The sequence below is a fragment of the Coptis chinensis genome, chromosome 9 (genome assembly GCF_015680905.1).
Source record: "Coptis chinensis isolate HL-2020 chromosome 9, ASM1568090v1, whole genome shotgun sequence".
Taxonomy (NCBI): domain Eukaryota; kingdom Viridiplantae; phylum Streptophyta; class Magnoliopsida; order Ranunculales; family Ranunculaceae; genus Coptis; species Coptis chinensis.
The window spans coordinates 72,826,578-72,848,500 of record NC_141464.1 but is presented as its reverse complement, the minus strand read 5'-3'; the positions used below and the strand labels follow the sequence as shown (position 1 = coordinate 72,848,500).

The following is a 21,923-nucleotide window of genomic DNA, read 5'->3' as shown; positions in this document are numbered from 1 at the left end:
TAAATTCATTGACATTAATTTGCAACCAACCCAAACTGTGCAATCATGGCATGAATCAAGTGTTTTACACTTTGCAAAGTTCATGTTCTAGGTATCCCACCTTCATTGTTTCTGAACATGTGATGTGAATTACAACTCCAAAAATTGAAGTCGTTGCAGCTGGTCCTTCATTCATTCCTAATCAAAATTATGTGCAGGCCTCCAGTCCTACAAGTAAATGCATTGCTCAAAATGTTATGTGCTATATAAGCCACTCAAATCTTCAGTGGATATTGAAGAATTCCAGAAAAAACTCAATATAAACCCCTTGCCTTATTATTCTCACATCACCAACACCACCTCCTGCACCACCATGAAGGATACTCAACCCAACCAAGATGTTCTACTCCACCAAAGTTTTACAGACTCTAAAGAAGTTTTGGTACCATCTGAAATGAATGGACATCATGAAGAAACTAGCCATGAACTAGAAGATATACTATCAAACACAGAGCTATCTGCTTTAAATCGTATCATAGCAGCTACGGTTATTGAACTCAAACTTCTAATCAAGCTAGCTGCTCCAGCTGTTATTGTGTACATGATCAACTATCTCATGTCCATGTCCACACAAATCATGTCTGGTCATCTTGGTAATCTTGAATTAGCAGCTGCTTCACTAGGAGATACCGGTATCCAAATTTTCGCGTATGGTCTTATGGTATGTTTAGCATCCTTTAATATCTACTTATTATTATTGTTTTCGTAGAAGTACGTTCTAAAAGCTTGCTAGACAGATTCAGCCTCATGTGGCGTTCATTTTTTGTTTTTAGCTTGGCATGGGAAGTGCAGTAGAGACTCTATGTGGTCAAGCTTTTGGTGCCGGCAAATACAATATGCTAGGAGTCTATCTTCAAAGATCAACAATCCTTCTTATGCTAACAGGGATTCCACTTGCTATAATATACGTCTTTTCAAGGCCTATTTTGATCAAACTGGGGCAATCGCCAGAGATTGCATCTGCTGCTGCAATATTCGTATACGGATTAATCCCACAAATATTCGCTTACGCCGCGAATTTTCCCATACAAAAGTTTTTGCAATCTCAAAGCATAGTAGCTCCAAGTGCATATATATCATCAGCAACACTAGTGCTGCATTTGATATTAAGTTACCTCTTAACTTACAAACTTGGTCTTGGGTTATTAGGTGCATCATTAATGTTAAGTGTATCATGGTGGATTATTGTGGGAGCGCAGTTTTTGTATATCGTGAAGAGTGAAAGGTGTAAATACACATGGGCGGGGTTTAGTACAGAGGCATTTTCCGGTTTGCCTGGATTCTTGAAATTATCTGCTGCTTCCGCTGTGATGCTGTGTTTGGAGACTTGGTACTTTCAGATTTTGGTTTTGATTGCTGGACTACTGAAGAACCCTGAACTGGCATTGAATTCTTTAGCAGTTTGGTAATGAACTTTACTTCTAAGTTATTCAACTCAATTATTTGATTTGTGATCCCATCATAATTACAGCATGGTGCCATCAGTGATCTTAAATTGGACCATTAAATTTGCTCTGAATAGAAACTTCTTTAACCATAACAGCTTTATTGTTTGCCATGTGCAGCATGAGTATCGATGGTTGGGTATTCATGATATCAGTTGGGTTCAATGCCGCAGCAAGGTAGCTAGTTATAGCAATGTTCGCACCCTTAGTTATTTTGTCCAAAGAGTTATACGAATTTTATGTTGTTAATGATACCTGTCAAACTGGAAGTAGGCCCAAGTCATTAGCAAAATTAAATCTAGTTTCATATTAATTAAATCATAGTACTTATGATATTTAATTGAAAAATCAAATTGTTAATGTGTACTTGATTGCAGTGTGAGGGTAAGCAATGAGCTTGGAGCTAGGCATCCAAAATCAGCAGCATTTTCTGTGATAGTTGTGACTGTATTATCATTCATCATTGCCGTTATTATAGCCATTATAATTCTCGCATTACGCCACATCATCAGCTACGCTTTTACTGAAGGTGAAACTGTAGCCAATGCTGTTTCCGAACTCACTCCACTACTAGGTGTCACTCTGATTCTCAACGGGATCCAACCCGTCTTAACAGGTATAGTAATTAATACAAAATTACATATATATACTTAAACACAAGAATAATGTTCAGTAGTAATTGTTACAATGTCGATTATCATGGAAATGACCATAATTTAACAAGATATATTCAAAACTTGGTGAAACAAAAGTTTTTTAGTTAATTTATATCAAATCATTGTAGTCCTTGGAATGGCGGATATGCTCATATGCTCAGCCTTCACAATTCGGAACACAGACTCTAGCACGTCAATATTCACTTGCTGTGAAGCCTGTGAGCAAATTGGCAGTGTATGAATTAAACAAGCTGTTCACAACATAACGTGATAAATGATGACTCACAATTTTGCTAGGCCACAAATCGTACTGTGGGGGTGGTGCATTAATTGTAGTTATATGTGATTGAAGGTGTCGCTGTTGGTTGCGGTTGGCAAACTTTTGTTGCATATGTGAATGTAGGATGTTACTATGTGGTTGGAATTCCTCTAGGTGTTCTTCTCGGTTTTAAATTCAACCTTGGCGCTAAGGTATACCACTTTAAATTGTGTGTGATCAAGAAAAACGGGGCTGTAATCAAAAGAAACATGTGTAAATAATCTTAATGATTATGATAGTTGATACTTCTTGATATGTATATGCGTGTAGGGAATTTGGTCAGGAATGATTGGTGGCACAGCAATGCAGACCGTCATCTTATTGTGGGTGACTTTTAGAACAGATTGGAATAAAGAGGTAATAATGTCTTCTCCTTTATATAGATTTTGTTTTCAATTTTGTACCTCTAGTCTCTCTCATTTAACAGAAAAAAAGTTCTAGCGTCTATTCTGTTATGATGTTTGTAAATGTCTAAATCTATCCTAAATGATTATTAGGACATTATACCAAATTAATACTTAGCTCTTGAATTAGATACTTAGCTCTTGAATTAGGATGATGAAGGGGGATAGTTTTGGTTGTTGTTAATGGCTACTCTTTATGAGGATGAAGATGCCTAGTATCTAGTCTGTGTATTAGAAGTGGTAGTGAAAGTTGAGTTAACACCTCAAGTTAGGGTCAAATCAAACCACACATAGTTCTTGGGGATGACTTTTATAGGCATTGAAAGTGTGCATCGGATGCGACACGTGTACTGATGATTGCATATGTGCGGTTGAGATGAATTTTACAAAGGACACGTGGGTAGTCGCCATAGGTGTTTAGGCTTGTCTGAGCTGGCATAGGGTGTAATGATGGTGAGTACTCTGTAATGATGGTAAATGTCTGTAATGGTTCATGTATTACTGCAGAAATGAGACTTAAAGATAATGGTAGTAATGATGACAGTAGTATGTGATGATGTCACGAGGTGGAATCGAGTGACGATTGCCCAAGTGACAAGTACCGGAGTATATAGTGACGATAGCCCGAGTGATGATTGCCCGAGTATAGTGATGACTACCCGAGTGACAAGTGCCTGAGTATAGTGACGACTGCCCAAGTTAGGTTGGTTATATATGATCGACTTGGAGTAAGAGGCCCCTTACATAGCCCTCTCTCGTTAGGGCATCTTTGTAGAAGATGGGCTGATGAAAAATCTGGAGAAGTCTGGATGAGTGGTAGACGAGACGTCATTGGAGGAGACGGTTGTCTATGATTTGATGAAATAGTTGAGGCCTCAGTTGTTGTATGGAACTGTTGAGCAAATAGAGAAGGTTGCCCTTGGTTATTGGAGCAGTGATCAAAAGTTGTTGAATTGACCTGCACTATGTCAAGCTATGCCATGAAAAACGTTACTAGTAGTTAGTAAAGATTTAGAGCGTAGTTGATAAAACGAAAAAAAAAATGTAAATATGTTAACTTGGATGTCAACAACGTGTCCGTATTCACTATGTCTTGATGAGGGCTTGATAAAAATTTACACCTCAGTCATCAAATATCGTTTTTGGTGGAATACTACTGTATGAGGCCGTTGTGAGGGCACTCAAGATATGTACCAAGAGTTAGGTTATGGACCTACTTGGATTTTGTAGTTATGCGTTGATGAGACCGTTGTAAGGGCGCTCGGCATGTGGATTGTGAAATTGATTTTTGGAGGGTATAGATTAAAGTCAATCCCTCAGTTAGTGAACATTGTGTATACCGAAACATCAAGATGTTGTTGGTAAAAGATGTAAATGAAAAAAAATATATGCGTAGTATGGTCTGTTAGATGCCTTGAGGAACAATATTGACCAAATAGTAGGTGTACTACTGTACTCCCTAAAATATAATTGCCAATGGACGAGCTGGAAAAGAGAGAGAGCGAACTAGTGAATGTTTTGAAGAAAGACGAGTGTGCTCTCATTTGTTGCCTGTCATATGCATGCATCACCAATGCCACACATTGAGAGCAAGATAACTAACATTTTCATCTATAGACAAAGTCACACACTCACACCCAACATTATAAAACAAATAGTGAAGTAAACTGAAAATGGTGTAATTTATTCTGAGCTTGTTGGATCTGTGGATGTCTTTGTAAACAACCTTTCGAGCGTGACATCAATTAAGTCATGTAAAGCTCCATTCTTGACCAAACGGTTGTAATTTTTGAGACTCCTCGTTACATGTAAACTGCTCATGACTCAACATGGTCCAATAAGTAGATACCAATCTGTAAGTAGAAACAGAAAAGCACCATAAAACAAATACACTAATATAGATGATGTCTAATAAAAAGAAAAAACTAATTACCTGTTGGAAAGTGTTGAGGGAGGCTAAAAAACGCATTTCTTGTTTTCCAGTTGTACCCTAGAATAAACTTACAATCTTAGTTTCTAAATTCCTTCTTAACCATGTTAATTTTTTCTAAGAAATTCCTTCCCATAAAAAATGAACAACTCCAACAAAACCACTTCGATATCCGACACAGACTAACAGCTAGCTATGAACATGTTGAAAGCCTTCACCACTACACTATCACCAAATACCTAAACTGACCCCATAGATATCAGTAAATCACACTTCAACAATGTTCACCTAAAAAACAACATAAATCCTAACCAAAACAACTGACCTCACAGATTTGAGAAACATACACAAAAATAAAAAATAATGAAAAAAACACCCAAAAGAATCCCAGAAGTTCCAAGTTATCTAAAAATTAAAATTGGATAAGGAAATATTCCTGGTGATTTGAGTAGTCCTCACGACGATCGACGATCGTAAGATTTAATGTCTGTATTTTCTCCACTTTCTTAATGCAACCAATTCACCAACTCATCCACATCCAAATCTACAACCGGTCAGAAAAAGACATTAATCCAAAACGATGGAAGTTTGAAATCCATTTGCACCTAGATGTCGATTAGGCATTAATTAATCAATCCTACTTTAGAGGCTTCACTCAAACTCACAGAATGGACTAAATCCACTATCTCCAAATAACACTGCATAAGCTCGAGTCTGGTAAGTCTTGAACATTGTCTGAAGAGAACTATAGCAACATGAAACATGCTTCGGTGAACAACTTATGCTGGCTAAACCTGCAACTTCAATCATCACAGAAACTGAAATCCAATGATTATAGGGATACAACAACAAATTCATAAAAAAATGTATAGAATTTTGCTTAGATCGCTTATACATACATTTTGTTTTTTATTAGCAAATGTATTTAAATAGATAGTTGGAACTAAAAGCAGCTACCAGCTGACACACTCAAAAACAATAAGAGTTGCAATTATTATCAACCTAATTTAAATTAAGTTTCTGTAAGAACTGGCATGTATATGAACAAAAGAAGGGACACTAAGAAAGCAATAACACCTTTTGTTATCACTCTTAATAAACTGTATAATGACATAATGTTAAGATATGAGCTACTAAAGCAATGACGACAAAGCTATTCAGCTTTGATTCACTTGATGGTATTGACCTGCCTTCTTCTAATGGCTTGAGGGTTATGTAGGTATCTATGCTGCAAGATCAACAAATCAAAATTGAGCACTTGACACTTGGAGCATCATCTCCAGCAAATCTAGCCTGCCATTTTAAACCTATATGGCACTATAGGTATAAGAATAGACATTATTGTAAAAGGTGCATACCCAACACTATCTTAATAGAATATTTTTTTGTTATAGGATTGTTAGTTAATTCAATTTGAGTAACATAGCATCATAAAGTTATCCTGTTCAACCTGAACATCACGCAGTTATGAATATACTAACACATTAGTTAGACTTCGCAAACTTGAAATCTTTTGGTCATAAACAATTCAACAGTTTTAGATTGGTTGTCACATGTGAGTTGCGACACAATCCAAGCAGAAAGATATACGCAGGCGAAACAAAAATAAGAAAAGTGCTTGATACTTGATTTTAATGCATATCGTCACCGATAAGGATGCAATAGTCTTTATATATATAAGTTGTTACCTGCTAATTGTGAATAAATACGTGTGAATAAGAAAAGGCGAATAAAAAAAAATTAAATGCATATATAGTTGAAAACATGAGCTCATTTATCGAAGACATGAGTTGCACATTCTATTGATTCAGGCAGATTTTGTATATCATGTTTAATACTTCTAAGAACACCATGCCTCGGATATTTAACCAAAAAGAGAAGTCTCAAATCAAAAGAAGCTCAGAACTTCTCTACAATAGCTCTGGCAGAGTCGTGGGTAGATGACACTATAAATGTTTATTTTGTGTTTAACCTGATCAACCTATGAGGATAGGGGATAGATAAGATTGGTGATGTTATGACTGAGTTCAAGTGATTGAATTGTCTACGCATCCAGTTCTCCGATGAATTGGAATCAAGTCAGACGTAGTTCAGATTGAAATTGAGTGATTGAATTGGAGGTAGAGAGAATGTGAGCATTGAGCTCTCTCTGATCCCCTTTCCTTTGGTCCTTCCCTTGTTATTTATAGCACATGACTTTTAGTCAATCTCTTTTAATGTGGGACTTGAATGAGCTTAAATGGAGGATAATTGAGTACACAGGTTGTTGTTATAGAATTGCCGTAACGACTGTCTTTCTTTCTCTGAGCATTACGAGACTTCGAGGTCTTGATATGAGTGACCTGGCTGAGGTCTTGACATGAGCAACCTGACTGAGGTCCATATATAATTTTGTGATAAGCTTTGATGGACACGTGTATAATATACATTTGTTGTGTATATTATTCCTTCACATAATCTCCTCTCATTAGGTCGTTCTTATTCTGTAGGACGATCTGATGAGAGATTAATTCCACATGTGGGAAGCACACGAGGTAATAACTGAAAGATGCAAGTGATGCTGCTTTGACAAGTACCAAAATTGATCCTAGAAGTGTTGGTCCTCAATTAGTGAGAAGATTGTAACTCAAGAGAGCGTTCTGGTTTGAATTTCTGTACGAAATTGATCCTAGACATATAAGTCCTCAATTAGTTAGAAAATTTTAGCTTGAGTGAGCATTTTGATTTCTACAATGGATTGATCCTAGAAGTATAGGTAATCAATTAATGAGAAGATTGTAGCGCAAGAGAGCATTATGATTTCTGCATTGAATTGATCATAGAGGTATAGGTCCTCAATTAGTGAGAAAATTGTAGCTCACGAGAGCATTCTGATTTCTACATTGAATTTATCCTAGGAGTATAGGTCATTAATTAGTGAGAAAATTGTAGCTCAAGAGAGCGTTCTAATTTCTGCACTGAATTGATCCTAGAGATATATGTCCTCAATTAGTGAGAAGATTGTAGTTCAAGAGAGCGTTTTGATTTTGAGATCGCAGTTGATGTATAGTTAGCCTTGAATTGGCATGACTATAGCTAGCCCCAGTTTTGGAACTTGATTGACCTGTTTAGATTGCAATGACTAACCCCAGTTCGGAGAAGGCTGTGGCTAGCCCCTAGTTTGGAACCTGATTGACCTACACTAGATCGAACTAATATCCAAAAGGAATTAGAACAAATAAATGGTAATTTGGAGATAAATTGAACATTGAGCTCAACTCGTAGTCGGATTGTACATGCACATATGGTTGTTGCAAGCTCCCGTTCACAGTGCAATCGATCTAATTTGCTCCTTCCGTTTAGCACAACTTTCTAGCCCCTAGTTTTGGGTTCAACTCTACTTGATCATGAAAATTGATTTAGACGCTTGCAATTAGGTGGCACAATATACGTGACGACCTGGCTGATGTCTTGATATAAGCAACCTAGCTGAGGTCTTGATATGAGTGACATGACTGAGGTCTTTATATAAGCAATCTGGCTGTAAAGGTGGAATTCGAGCTAAACAAGCCGAGTTTTACCATGCTCAAGCTCGGCTTGTTAATTACACGAGCTTTAAATTGAGCTCGAGCTTGGTTCATATAGTTAAACGAGCGAGCTCGAGCCGAGTTTAAACAAGTCGAGCCTACAAATATGATATTTGAGCTAAAGGAGTCGAGCTTCATCAAGATCATTTGTTACACGAGCTTTAATTTGAGCTCGAGCTCGACTCATATAGTTAAACAAGTGAGCTCCGAGTTGAGCCCGAGCCTCTCAGCTCGAATTCCACCCTTACCTTGCTGAGGTCTTGATCATGATATGAGCGACCTGGCTAAGGTCTTGATATAAGACTTGTGATATGTATTCTAGCGATAGCTGGAGCACACTCATAGTATAGATAGTGTGTGAACTGGTCTATCAAGTTACGACAGACCAGAAAAACTGTGTTCCTGAGTTATGGTAGCTCTAAAAAATAATTATAATTCGGATCCAAAAGTAAAACAAATATAGGAAATGAGTTTGCTTATCTGATGTAGCAATATTGTAGTTGCTAATTTTCGTTGAGTGATCCATTCACGGCTTTTGATCCACGATTCATGGTCTTGGAAATTGAAGGTTCTTGATAGTTGATTGACGAAATAGAACTTTAAGTAGGTGAATTTCCAAGAAATTCGACCCACATACGGCGCCAATGTAAATGTTCATTATTGAAAGAACTTTAACCTGATCAACCTATGAGCATCAAGGATAGATGAGATTGGTGATATTATGAATGAGTTAAAATGATCGAAATTGCCACGCATCCAGTTTTCCAGTGAACTGGAATCAAGTCAGACATAGTTTATATTGAAATTGAGTGATTGAATTGGAGGTGGAGAGAATGTGAGCATCAAGGTCTCTCCCCTTTCCTTTGGTCCTTCCCTTGTGATTTATAGCACATGACCTTTTGTCAATCCCTTTTAATGTGAGACTTGAATGAGCTTAAATGGAGGATAAATGAGTGCATGGTTGTTGTTACAAAATTATTGTAACGACTGTTTTTTCCTTCTCTGAGCGTTACAAGACTTGGCTGAGGTCTTGATATGAGTGACATGGCTAAGGTCTAGATATGAGCGACCTGGTTGAGGTCTAGATATAATTTTGTGAAGCTGTGTTGGATACGTGCATAATATACATTGGTTGTGTATATTAGTTCCTCACAACCACGTTGAAGATTGATTCATAGATATATATAGTTCCATAGTTCAACCATATAACATATATTGCAGTCATGCACCCATTAATGCAAATTTAGCAACCATAGTAGTGTCTAGATTAGAATGTATTAGAGAATGCAATGCTTTATTTCAGTGGATCATTTGATTGTGGATAAGTTAAAGTGTGAAACTGATCAAATTTTACCAAATTTAAGATATTTTTTTTTAATAATTATGGTTTTGTAAAATTTAACAAATTCAATACTATAAAATTGATGGTCATAATTCACTCACCCAATTCAGATCCAACTAGTAAAGAAAACAACTGATTTGAATTGATCGATTTTTAGGAGGTAGAGTGGAGATTGAGAAAGAGATGAAGGGAAAGGTTTCCTTGTATTTATTTATGGTAATTAAAGCCAAATTTATGAGTAATAAATATAACGTACAATTCAATACATTGTGTGTATTTGGTTTTCGATTTGAATTTACACAACCGTCCCTTATGAATGTGTTTTACCTTATTTCAACTTAAAAGTATAAATGAAAATAAAAACTCAAATGATGAAGTAGTCTATTTTAAAGGCATTGAATAATTTCTTTTAAAACTTGATAAGGGTAGAGTTGTTCTATATGAACAAATTATTGTGAACAAACTGACGTGGCAGTGCAACATTCATGTTGCAGTGTCAATTACCATTGCCACATGGATGTTGTAGTGTCAACTCTCATTACTATGTTGCACTGTTTACCTCTGCAACATGGATGTTGCACTGTCAAATCGCACTATTTACATCTGCAATATGGGTGTTGCACTATCAAATCTCACTGCAACATAGATGTTGCACTGTCGAATCCCACTATTTACCTCTGCAACATGGGTGTTGCACTATTAAGTCTAACTCTGCAACATAGATGTTGCAATATCAAATCTCACTATTTACCTCTGCAACATGGGTGTTGCACTATCATATCTCATTGCAATATGTTGCACTGCCATAGCAATTTGTTAAGAATAGTAGCCATGTTGCCCTATCAAATACCATTGCAATATGAATGTTGCACTGTTAACTCCCACTACAACATGACCACGTTAATTTGTTCACAATTGTTTGCTCAAAGTTGTTTGTTAATATAGAATTTTTGTTAACGGGTAGGTTCTGTTTACAACACTTTTTATACAACATTTTATACAATACCTCTTGAAAATATAAATAAAGTATTGATTCCTTGTAGATATGATCTTCACACTACGGAGATCATCTCTACAAAAATTTAGTTCATTTGAAAACTCCTAACTAGGAGAAAAATTGTTCTCAACCTATGAATTTTTATTAACGGTTTAGAAATATCGATTTTGTAATTTTTTTTTTTTGACAAACTTAAAAATGTTTAAAGAACCTGATTTTTTGTGGAGGTCATATCTATGATGAGAATATCTTATCTATAAAAAATTAGTCCTTAAAATATCTTAAACAGTCCGATAAAAAATATTATATAAAACGTTGTATAAAAAGTATTTTCAACAAAATCTACCCTTCTTTATATAATATACTGAATAATATATTGTATTCCAATCACGCCTTCTGACCACAGCCTCTAATCGTTGTCTTGACTGATTCGGTATCACTTGAAAATGATTTGTCGTCACATCGTCAAAGCTGATTTCTTTTGGCTTTATTGTGACAAAATAGTTGTTTTCTTAAGTAATCATCACACATTATCAAGTGGGGTAGAATCAATTTTGTCAAAAAATGCATCAGTTGATAACTTGATCTCTCTCATACAATTTCACTAGATTTCATGCTTTGAATATATATATCATAATATTTTAGTGATGCGGAGAAAAAGAGGGAGGACAGCCACATATGGTTGCAAACAATGTCCAATTTGGAGTTCTATTAATATATTTTATAAATAAATTTTTTTTAGACTTTCTTACGGATGTTCGCAATTGTTTTGATTTATGCAGGTGGACGAGGCTTTACTCAGGTTGAATAAATGGGATAACAAGAAAGAACCACTTCTAAAATAGGTTATTGAAGAAAGATTGAGAGTGTAGTGAGTACTTTGGACTTTGAAGTGTCTAGGGGTGATTTTGGATCGGATCGGATAATAGGTTTTCGAAAAAAAATTCAATTTTTTCGGATTACAATATTTTTTCAAAATCCAATTCAATTATTTTTGGATGATAAATTTTTTTTTCGAATTCTGAAAGTTTGGAAATTTTGAAATCTACAAAATACGGAAGTAAATCGGAAATTTAAATTATATAATCGGATTTTCTTTTAGGATAACCATTTTTTATCCAGTTAATATATTCATTTAGCAATTATTTTGAAATATATTAATTCAGTAAATAACTTAGACCTTTTAACATGTTCATTCAACAAATTTTTTCTTCGATCATGTTAATACATTAATTCAATAAATAGGAAAATGGAAGAAATTGAGATATGTATTTGAATGATAATATTGATTTTTGAAGTTGTGAGAGAGACAATGTTCTATTTTTCTAGAGTTTTTATTTGGTTTGTAAACTATCTGTAGTTTTAATTTAGTAAATATATGAAATAGACTGCTATATATTAAAAATTCATATATTGATTGGAAATCAGATCGGATCGGATTTTGAAAACACATCCAATTCCGATCCAATTATTTTTTGGAAAAATCGGATATCAGAATTTCAGATATCATAACACAAATATCATTGCAAAATTCAAAAAAATATCGGATTGGAATTTGAAAAATTGGGTTTTCCGAAAAAAGTGGCACCCCTTAAAGTGGCCTATCTTTATTAAGAATACTAGCAAAATGCACGTGCATTGCATGTGATTATATTTTGCAAATGAACTTCCATATTTTGCAGTAGTATGGAAGGTTATAAAATGAATTCTTACAAATGATTGCTGTAGAGAGACATTTAGATGGATAGGTACCAATGCAATTGTTTGAAATGATTTCATTAACATATTAATTAATGCACTGAAGCAAATATTCCTCTAATATAATGAAAAAATGTTAAATGTGCTGAAAAAATAACTAAGTGCTGAAAAAATGAAGTCAAAACTTCAGTACAGAACTAACATTTTGATCTCGAAGCATTCAAGATATTCAAGAAAAATATACACGTTGAAAAGCAAAAGACAATTTGTAATTGTTAATCTAGTCACAAATTTTGACAATTGTTAACAACAATGACTTGAGTGTCTTGTCTATAACATCGAGACATTTGGGAAAGTACTTTAAAACTTTATTTCATTTTATCCAACTTTCCCTCTCAGCATAGACCGTCTGCAAGTGTACAAGAGGTCCTCTAGCAAGAAAAATAACCTTGCATAATAGAATCCTATAACACCTTACATGCCTTATCAACATTGTCATATCCCAAAACGTGTTAATAACATAGTTCTAAGCCAAGCTATTCAGAGATAACTCGGACTTTGACCTTCAATATACTGGTCAAGCGCAACATAAACCATTCCAGCCTTGCAGAAGATGTACACGACAGCACTCATAGTGACCGGTATTATCAATAGAAAATGTTCACACTATACCATGTTAAGTAGAAAAAACAGCATATCACATACTGAATATAATATTTAAAATTATTTTATTTTGAGAATTGAGAAGTCCTAAAATCATTTATAGAGTCAAAAGAACTTGAGATAGTATACTCCTAAGTTAACATACCCTGCGAACAATATAAGAATCAACATAGGCATGATAAATTCAATTAAGCGCTCCTCCTTGAAGTGAATATGTCTGTCAAAGAAACCAATGTCAAAACACCATAAATGAATACCATTTTCTGAAGGGAAACATGAAGCAGCACTTTGGAATGAATTTTGATTCACCTGAAGTACCTAAAGTTGGTCTGTTAAACCCTCCCTTCAAGTCATCCCAATCCATATTTCTCTTAAAATGGGCGATCAATAATGCAAACAATCTGGAAGGACACGAACTTAATTAAGAAACATTCATACAATTCAGTGTAGAAGTTCGCTAAACAGAACCAAAGATAACAATAGAAAAGATAATAATTACACTCTGGTGTCATGGTTGTTTGTTATTCACATGTCATATAGGTGCTCATGTCTCTTCTCAACATCCGTGAAAACAAATGCATAGGCACTTCTCCAAAGCTTTTCTAATATTCTTAACCAGTAATATGATTTCAATATAAATCAGCTCGCCAAAAAATAACTTAAATTCAAATTCCATGCCCATACAATTTCACGAAAAAAAAATCCATGCACAACTTTATTTGAATGTATGTGAAAACAACACAATACCCTCACTCAAAAAGATAACAACATTGCTCAAACTTTAAGAGTCGTTGTGATGAAAATAATGCTCAATGTATATTTCACATGAACAAAAGTTAATTTTATTACTCAACATGAGGTCAAGCCCTTACTTAAATCATGAAGATGTATATTGCTTGCGCTTTATATAATTTTTATAAAACAGACTTTTTTCGTGCAATGAGCAACTTGAGGTATCAATTGAAATAATCTCGCACCACCAGAGAAATAATTTGGACAAATAAATTCACTTCCAAGATATATATATACCCACATGAACATATATTGAAGACTAATAAAGCAAAAACCTAAGTTCAGTGTAGAAACAAAAAACTCTCCCTCAGAGCATTTCTTCTACAAATGTGGTGAAAAAGAAAATGAAAAGAAGCTATGAGGATCAACATCTTTTATGCATAGATGGACAAACAAATTTTCTCCACACCATTATAGAGTTCCATCGACAAACGCAGGTATGCAAGCATCTAGAAAGTCTAAAGTCTTGATGTATAGGCCGGGGCAGACCCTATGAAGCATGGACAAAACTTGTTGTACACATGATTTGAGCTTTGTTAATAATAAATATGCTTGAATAGTTTAAGTATATGAAAGCTAAGCCAGATACAAATGGCATAAAGATTAAAGAATGTATATGGCAATGTCAACTCATTTTCAGAAGAAGCATCACAATCGACTTACAACTTGTATTTAAGTGAATTTCAGTCATTTTGCATTTGCAGAATACACGGTGAGCTAGAGGTTGCAGACTTAACACGAACATGATGCAATCATTTAAAAGAACATATAGGCATAAAAATCAAATAACTTCACACATAGTGGACACGGTACATTAGAAGATACCATATAGATAACAACATACCATCACAATTCACGACATACACAGATCATACCACAGCCATCGTATTGAGCTACTGGAAAAACCAATTCAACACTCTTAAGGACACTAATATTGAGCTAAAAAAAAACAACAACTCAGTATAGAATCATTACTTGTATAGAATATATTCTTTTGAAAAAAAAAATAAAAAAAAAATAAATAAATAAATAAATCAAATGGCAATAGAGAGAATTCTATTACTATTAGTTTCAATAATCGACAATGGAGAGATTAGGAAGTCGGAAGAGTGAGGAGATTTTGGGTTTAGATGAAAGCAGTTCTTTTCAAAAAAAAAAAAAAAAAAATTAACGTTTTTAAATTGCTAATTAAATGGCATTTATGGTGGCGTACAATTCAAAATGAGGGCATGGATTTAGTTTTTTAATTCACTACCTCATGAAAAGACCGATTACTCCTATTCAAAGGTGTTATCAACACAAAGTTAGTTGGGAACCACCATCACCCATTATGAGAAGTTATAATCCACTAATATGTGAGAAAATGGCTTACCAATGCTTCACCATTTGTCTTTGAATTTAGAACACTTTTATATCCTGTTAAACCGTTGTTATTGTGTGTTAGTAGTGCAAGAAAAGGATAATGTAACATACAAATTGCTTATGTTTGTTTAAGCACTGAGGTATACTAAAGACAAACCTTTTAAGAAGTCAGTAATCTTTTCTATCTTGAGCGCCACCAGCTTGTGAAGATCTTCACTAGCCTATAACAATAGAAATGTTGACACAGATCATTCCACCGATAATGACTGCCAATAGCCTCAGCTCTAAAATCTCATCAAACTGGTAATGGACGTGGAAACCAAGCTAAAGGTTAATATAAATATCCCCAACCCGTATCTATATTTATTTGGTAAATATAAATATTTAACACCAAACCTTATTCGTATATATTGCTTTAATACTTGGAAGGAATCTTGAGCATGTTGTTGCTGCCGCTAAAACACACAACATAAAATAAATAAGAAAATATTAATGAGAGCCCAAGGAGTTTATTATACCAAATAGTTTGTTTAGATTATACTCTACCTAGTATGAAAATAAGGAAGCAGAGGACTATGCTTTCTCCTTCCTCTACAGCTAGAGTTGACAGGTTGTTAACTCTAACTCCTAGAGCACCAGCTAGCAGTGATACAAATCCTCTATAAATACATTGACCCAATGTGACTCCTGAATATAGCAGTCACATATTCATGTCCATTAGGAACCTTATATAATGATTTTTCTCAAAACAAATGGTGAAGCTGATAAATAAAATATAATACACTTTTTTAGGGAGAGTGTAACTTACCAACAGAAAAATCAAAGACGACCACCAAAGATTGAATTGTGGCTCAGGATGCCCGTCAGCTTTGTGATTCCCTTCTCTATGAATTCTCATCCTTTCTCCAAAGTCCAAACCATTAATTTTCATGCGTAGCTCCATTATCTAGAACTTGAAGCAAAGAAGTGCAAAGGAAAAAAGTTTAAATCAAAGAAACAAAGCTCTATTGAATGAAAATCTTCTCCTAAAGATGAATTAGGCTCAAAATGTTATATTTACATTGCCTAAATCACTGCCCAAAAATCATTACACCCACTTCCATATCAAAATTCATTTCAAAGCTACAAACTCACCAAAATCTAGAGAGAAAACGTTTTCCACAAAATTGAAATGGGGTAATTATTTTTTTCTCTATTTTTATGGAAATAATAATGAGAGATTGGTTTAAGAATTATGGAGATGAAGAGAAAGATTGAGTAGAAAGAGAGATAAACAATCCTCCTGTAGAGAGAGAGAGGGCGGAGAGAAAGGCCGAGAAGTGTTTTAGACAGTGAAAAGACTAACATACTCCCACAATAGTAAGCTAAATTACCAAATTGCCCCTGTGACGTACGTGAAAAATACTGTTCATTGACCCCCATATTTTTCTAATATAGTAAGATAGTAGTGTCTAGATTAGAATGTATTAGAGAATGCAATGCTTTATTTCAGTGGATCATTTGATTGTGGATAAGTTAAAGTGTGAAACTGATCAAATTTTACCAAATTTAAGATATTTTTTTTTAATAATTATAGCTTTTGTAAAATTTAACAAAAAACTATAAAATTGATGGTCATAATTCACTCACCCAATTGATCCAACGAAAACAATTGATTTGAATGAGTGGAGATTGAGAAAGAGATGAAGGGAAAGCTATTAAATTTGTTAAGAATATATCTATTAAACCATATTTTCTTGTTCACAATTGTTTTGCTTCAAAGTTGTTTGTTAATATTGAATTTTTGTTTAATCGGGCTTGAAAATATAAATAAAGTATTGATTCAAATTCTCTACAAAAAATTCATTCATTTGAAAATTAAGAGCCTCCCTATGAATTTTTATTAGCGGTCTAGAAATATCGATTTTGTAATTTTTTTTTTTTGACAAACTTAAGAATGTTTAAAGAACCTGATTTTTTGTGGAGGTCATATCTATGATGAGAATATCTTATCTATAAAAAATTAGTCCTTAAAATATCTTAAAGAGTCCGATAAAAAATATTATATAAAACGTTGTATAAAAAGTATTTTCAACGAAATCTACCTTTCTTTATATAATATACTGAATAATATATTGTATTCCAATCACGTCTTCTGACCACAGCCTCTAATCGTTGTCTTGACTGATTCGGTATCACTTTAAAATGATTTGTCGTAACATCGTCAAAGCTGATTTCTTTTGGCTTTATTGTGACAAAATAGTTGTTTTCTTAAGTAATCATCACACATTATCAAGTGGGGTAGAATCAATTTTGTCAAAAATGCATCAGTTGATAACTTGATCTCTCTCATACAATTTCACTAGATTTCATGCTTTGAATATATATATCATAATATTTTAGTGAAGGACAGCCCATAAAACAATGTCCAATTTGGAGTTCTATTAATATATTTTATAAATAAATTTTTTTTAGACTTTCTTACGGATGTTCGCAATTGTTTTTATTTATGCAGGTGGACGAGGCTTTACTCAGGTTGAATAAATGGGATAACAAGAAAGAACCACTTCTAAAATAGGTTATTGAAGAAAGATTGGGAGTGTAGTGAGTACTTTGGACTTTGAAGTGGCTAGGGGTGATTTTGGATCGGATCGGATAATAGGTTTTCGAAAAAAAAAATCCAATTTTTTTCGGATTACAATATTTTTTCGAAATCCGATTCAATTAATTCTGAAAAGTTTGGGCGAAGTAAAATCGGAAATTTAAATTATATAATCGGATTTTCTTTTAGGATAATTTTTTTTTATCAGCAATTAATATATTCATTTAGCAATTATTTTGAAATATATTAATTCAGTAAATAACTTAGACCTTTTAACATGTTCATTCAACAAATTTTTCTTCGATCATGTTAATACATTAATTCAAAATAGGAAAATGGGAGAAATTGAGATAACATTATTGCTACCATTTTTTCAAATCTTTTTGTTCATTTCAAACTTAAACCAAAAAAAAAAAATGTTTTATGGTGTTCATCTTTGAGAGTGAGTTGTGAATTAACAATGAGGAAGTTGATTAAACTTGAGTCCCATTTGAGTATATACTCAAACTTGGTTGGGTTGATTAAACTTGTTGATTTCAAACTTGATGTTTTTTTGGAGTTTGGGTGAAAGATTGGGTTGATTAAACTTGAGTTCGAGTTTGCCCAAGCTTGATGAAATCGTTTCGAGTTTGAGTTCGAGTTTGGGTTGATTAAGTGGAAGTTGATTTTTAAAATGAACATCGTGACAAACAAACCCAATTTTTTAAGTCCAAACGACCCAGCCATGTCGCCCAAAGAGTCCCAAAATGACCCCACCATGTTGTCTTGGAAATTGCCCAAATGACCCTGCCATATCATCTAGCCAAAAACCAAGAGTTTTGTCTCAAACGACTCGCGCAGACCACTTAAGTGTACACTCAAACTACATAATGAGGTCGTTTGAGTGTATGCTCAAACTACATGGTGAGGTCGTTTGAGTGTACACTCAAACGACATGGATAAACCATTTGAGTAGATACTCAAACGACATGGCAAGACCGTTTGAGTGTACACTCAAACGACCCGAGGGTTTCGTTATGGCGAGACCGGTTAGATTGGTTGTTGGGCCTGGGCTTTGATGGCAAACTTGTAATATGACATTTTTTTGGGGGGTTACCCAATCCAATTTGATGAGTGCCCAATACAGGACCCTTTCTTTATGGTGGGTTCCCTCTAAGTATTAATGTCACACCCCGAATTTCGACAGAATTTGGAAAAATAATATTTGTTGCCGACTCTTCGATCTTCGAGGTGTGACGCACTCTCAACTCCCAAAAACCCATAAACAGATTAAAAAATGCGGATAATTTAAAAATCAATAAAAATTTCAAATTAACAAAAGTCCTCTTCATTACAAAAATTAACAAATGAAAATGCAAATAACCTTATCTCAACTGAAAATCTATATCACCTCAAAGGAAAACAAAGCATATCTTGAAATGCGACGCTTAACGCAAAACCCACGAAGCGAAGAACCAATCTTTTTCAACACTAAACCTGTCAAGACTTATCAACTATGTTCATTTAATGAACACACTCGATAAGCAAACATGCAAATCGGGTCAGCATTATAAAAATGCTGGTGTGAGTAGCTCTAAAATACAACATATACTTATACCAATATATACACAAACCATACGGCAGTTAGTTTCTCCACCGAGGCGCCTTAACTTTCAACGACTAATATAACATCCTTAAGTACAATAAGTAAGGCCGGTAGTTCCTCCACTGAGGCGCCTTAACTTTTCACTAACCACACAACAACTATACGCATAATAAATAAGGCATGTAGTTCCTCTATCGAGGCGCCTTAGGTTCTAACAAAACAAATAACCAACATATTACCATAATTATATTATTTAAGGTTTTCTTTGCGTGTCCCTAAAATCACGTCGTATCTATGTCTTACCTAGTTTCCCTGGCTACCACAATCGCTTCCCAACGCCGAACATGTACATCCACATGCCTCCCCTTACATAATGAACCACTCCGTGCGTAACTACCCTGAGCGGGATGCCGCACACCAGATAACTCTCACACGAAAACCATTATGTAAGTACTGTCACTATTCGGAATAAAATATCGCGCGTCTCGTTCTATTTTGCGAACGGAATAATCAAGCCAGTATTCGGCTACGATTGCCCAACACATGGGTCAATCAACATCTCATATATATACACCCTACACAAGGGCCAATCATATCACATACGCCCACACAGGGCAAATCACATGAGTTGTGGTAGTCAGGTTCTAGGATTTTCGTTACGTAATTTATTCAAGTGTCATACATTAATGACTCATAATTATTCAACTATATCACGTGCAGGTCAAATACATTATTGCACTAAGCCAAAATATTTAGAAATATCTCAATTATATTTCATAACCACTTTCCTTCTTTCACGTGCCAATATATTATTGCACTAAGCCACAATCCCGTGGGCAAATATTCACCAATATTATACTACCTCATAGTAGCATCTCACATATATAATAATGGAGTATTTATACATTTTTTCCTCTAAAACTATTGCATTTAATATATATATATCTCAAGATATTATATAATGTCACAATTGCTTCAAACGTATAACATACATTTTTATAGCGTTTTAGGAATATTATATCTCCTAAAGTTTCTATCTCGTCACATGTCAAAATATACACAATATCAACGTCAAATCTTACCTAGATAATGACAACCAAATTTATACAAGCTTCCACATCATTTTAGCATTTGATTTGTCCATACAATTTACAACATAAAACGTATCACAATTAAACAGTCCACAGTCCACAATCAAATCCCAAAAATCTAAAGTCCATGAATCTAAGTCCGTATATAATTTAATACTCATAAAAACATATATATCAAATTCTTATTATCAGAATTCCCCTCTAGTTACGTGCCAATATTATATTGCACTACTCACGGCAAAACTTAATTAGATAATGACAAACAAGATTATACAATGTTCGACAATATTTTATTATTGCAATTGTCCATAAAAATCAAATATGTGAAAAACTGAAAAAAAAAAAAAAAAAAAAAAAAAAAAAAAAAAGTCAACATTCCACAGTCAACGGTCAAAGTCAAAGTCAACGGTCAAAGTCAAAGTCAACACGTCATGGTCAAAGTCAAAGTTAACACGTCATGGTCAAAGTCAACCTGTCGTTTCCATGTTCAACAGGTTCAGGGTTGTAGCCATGGTTCATGGCTAAGGTCAACGTGCATGGCTCATGGGCTCGTGGTAAGGTAATGGAGAACTAATTGCAAAGCCCAAACCTTAGAACCCGAAAGTCTAAATGTTGAAAGACCCATTTGGATCTCTATTAAGTCCTATGGACTGGCCCTAAACAATATAGAAATTGGCCCAAAATAGTTAAGTGGTTCGGTCCAAAAATTGAATTGAAACCGGCCCAAAAACTTTAAATTAAACTGGCCCAAACTAAACAAATAGAACTGGCCCAAAACAAAGCATATAGAAAAATGGCCCAACCACTTAAAATTAGATTTCGGCCCAGTAAGAAATAGAACCGGCCCAACATAAAATAAGGTGTTTGGCCCAACCGATTAGGCCCAAGCCCAACCTAACCTACTGTTCATCTTCTCCAGGCTTCTTCCTCCACCACCTGCCCAAATTTCGGCCACCACAATCTCTCCTCCTCCTCCACTTTTGTCACATCGGTTTGACTCATAAACAAAAACCCTATAACTTTAATTAAGGCATAAACCTCAATTCCTTAAATCCAACTTCACCAAAACTAGATCTAGAAATCCATCGACCTCCATTAATGGCTTCTCTCCGAGCTTTGACAGCCCCCATCAACCCTCCACAACCAATAACTAACCAATAACCAAAATAATTCAAACAATTCAATAGGATTTCGTTCATGGTTGGGCGATTCTCTGGCCGCCATTAACGCTTCTTCTCCGAGCTTCGCTAGCACCCATTCACCTTCGAGCAACCACATTTACCTTCACACACACACAGTCCATCCAACACTACCCTCTTCCCATACAACCCAATAGTAAACTATCGATTTCAAACCTAGCAGTTTAACCACCGATCTCCCAACCCGACAGTACCAACAACTCGCCATCAACCCAAAACGCGAAAATGCATTTTGAATATCTAGATCTACCAAG

General features: G+C 34.7%; 1 protein-coding gene and 2 long non-coding RNA genes across 17 annotated transcripts; 1 reads left to right on the top strand and 2 right to left on the bottom strand.

Moving 5' to 3' along the window:
• The first annotated feature begins 25 nt into the window (after window positions 1-25).
• Window positions 26-11,569, top strand: LOC147477909 (protein DETOXIFICATION 40-like). 4 transcript variants are annotated; one of them, XM_086581682.1, is made up of 8 exons: window positions 26-700; window positions 813-1,444; window positions 1,605-1,661; window positions 1,862-2,100; window positions 2,493-2,611; window positions 2,730-2,816; window positions 6,013-6,143; window positions 11,481-11,569. In XM_086581682.1, the coding sequence occupies exons 1-8, from the start codon at window positions 218-220 to the stop codon at window positions 11,503-11,505; spliced, it is 1,773 nt and encodes a 590-aa protein (XP_086437808.1). In that variant the 5' UTR covers window positions 26-217; the 3' UTR covers window positions 11,506-11,569. The 4 variants fall into 4 exon arrangements, with proteins under 4 accessions (XP_086437808.1, XP_086437811.1, XP_086437809.1 ...); XM_086581683.1 differs by lacking the exon at window positions 6,013-6,143 and having other exon boundaries at window positions 29-700; XM_086581685.1 differs by lacking the exons at window positions 2,493-2,611; window positions 11,481-11,569 and having other exon boundaries at window positions 28-700; window positions 6,013-6,205.
• LOC147477910 (uncharacterized) lies at window positions 4,272-6,017 on the bottom strand. Its single transcript, XR_015207207.1, has 2 exons — window positions 4,797-6,017; window positions 4,272-4,716 (listed from the first exon to the last, which is right to left on the bottom strand). It is a non-coding gene; the product is annotated as an uncharacterized LOC147477910 (long non-coding RNA).
• A 1,074-nt stretch (window positions 11,570-12,643) lies between the features above and the next one.
• LOC147477908 (uncharacterized) lies at window positions 12,644-16,546 on the bottom strand. 12 transcript variants are annotated; one of them, XR_015208653.1, is made up of 9 exons: window positions 16,348-16,488; window positions 16,022-16,165; window positions 15,760-15,900; window positions 15,610-15,668; window positions 15,371-15,434; window positions 15,224-15,267; window positions 14,696-14,747; window positions 13,369-13,460; window positions 13,073-13,276 (listed from the first exon to the last, which is right to left on the bottom strand). It is a non-coding gene; the product is annotated as an uncharacterized LOC147477908 (long non-coding RNA). The 12 variants fall into 12 exon arrangements; XR_015208652.1 differs by lacking the exon at window positions 14,696-14,747 and having other exon boundaries at window positions 13,378-13,460; window positions 16,348-16,496; XR_015208646.1 differs by lacking the exons at window positions 14,696-14,747; window positions 15,610-15,668; window positions 15,760-15,900 and adding an exon at window positions 12,856-13,062 and having other exon boundaries at window positions 13,205-13,276.
• Between the last annotated feature and the right edge of the window lie 5,377 nt (window positions 16,547-21,923).

Excerpts from the sequence above, each read along its gene's own strand:
- LOC147477909 (XM_086581682.1), top strand. The coding sequence starts at position 218 with ATGCATTGCTCAAAATGTTATGTGCTATATAAGCCACTCAAATCTTCA. Across the intron at positions 2,612-2,729 it reads AATTCAACCTTGGCGCTAAG|GGAATTTGGTCAGGAATGAT; the intron begins GTATACCACTTT and ends ATATGCGTGTAG. Across the intron at positions 6,144-11,480 it reads AATAGACATTATTGTAAAAG|GTGGACGAGGCTTTACTCAG; the intron begins GTGCATACCCAA and ends TGATTTATGCAG.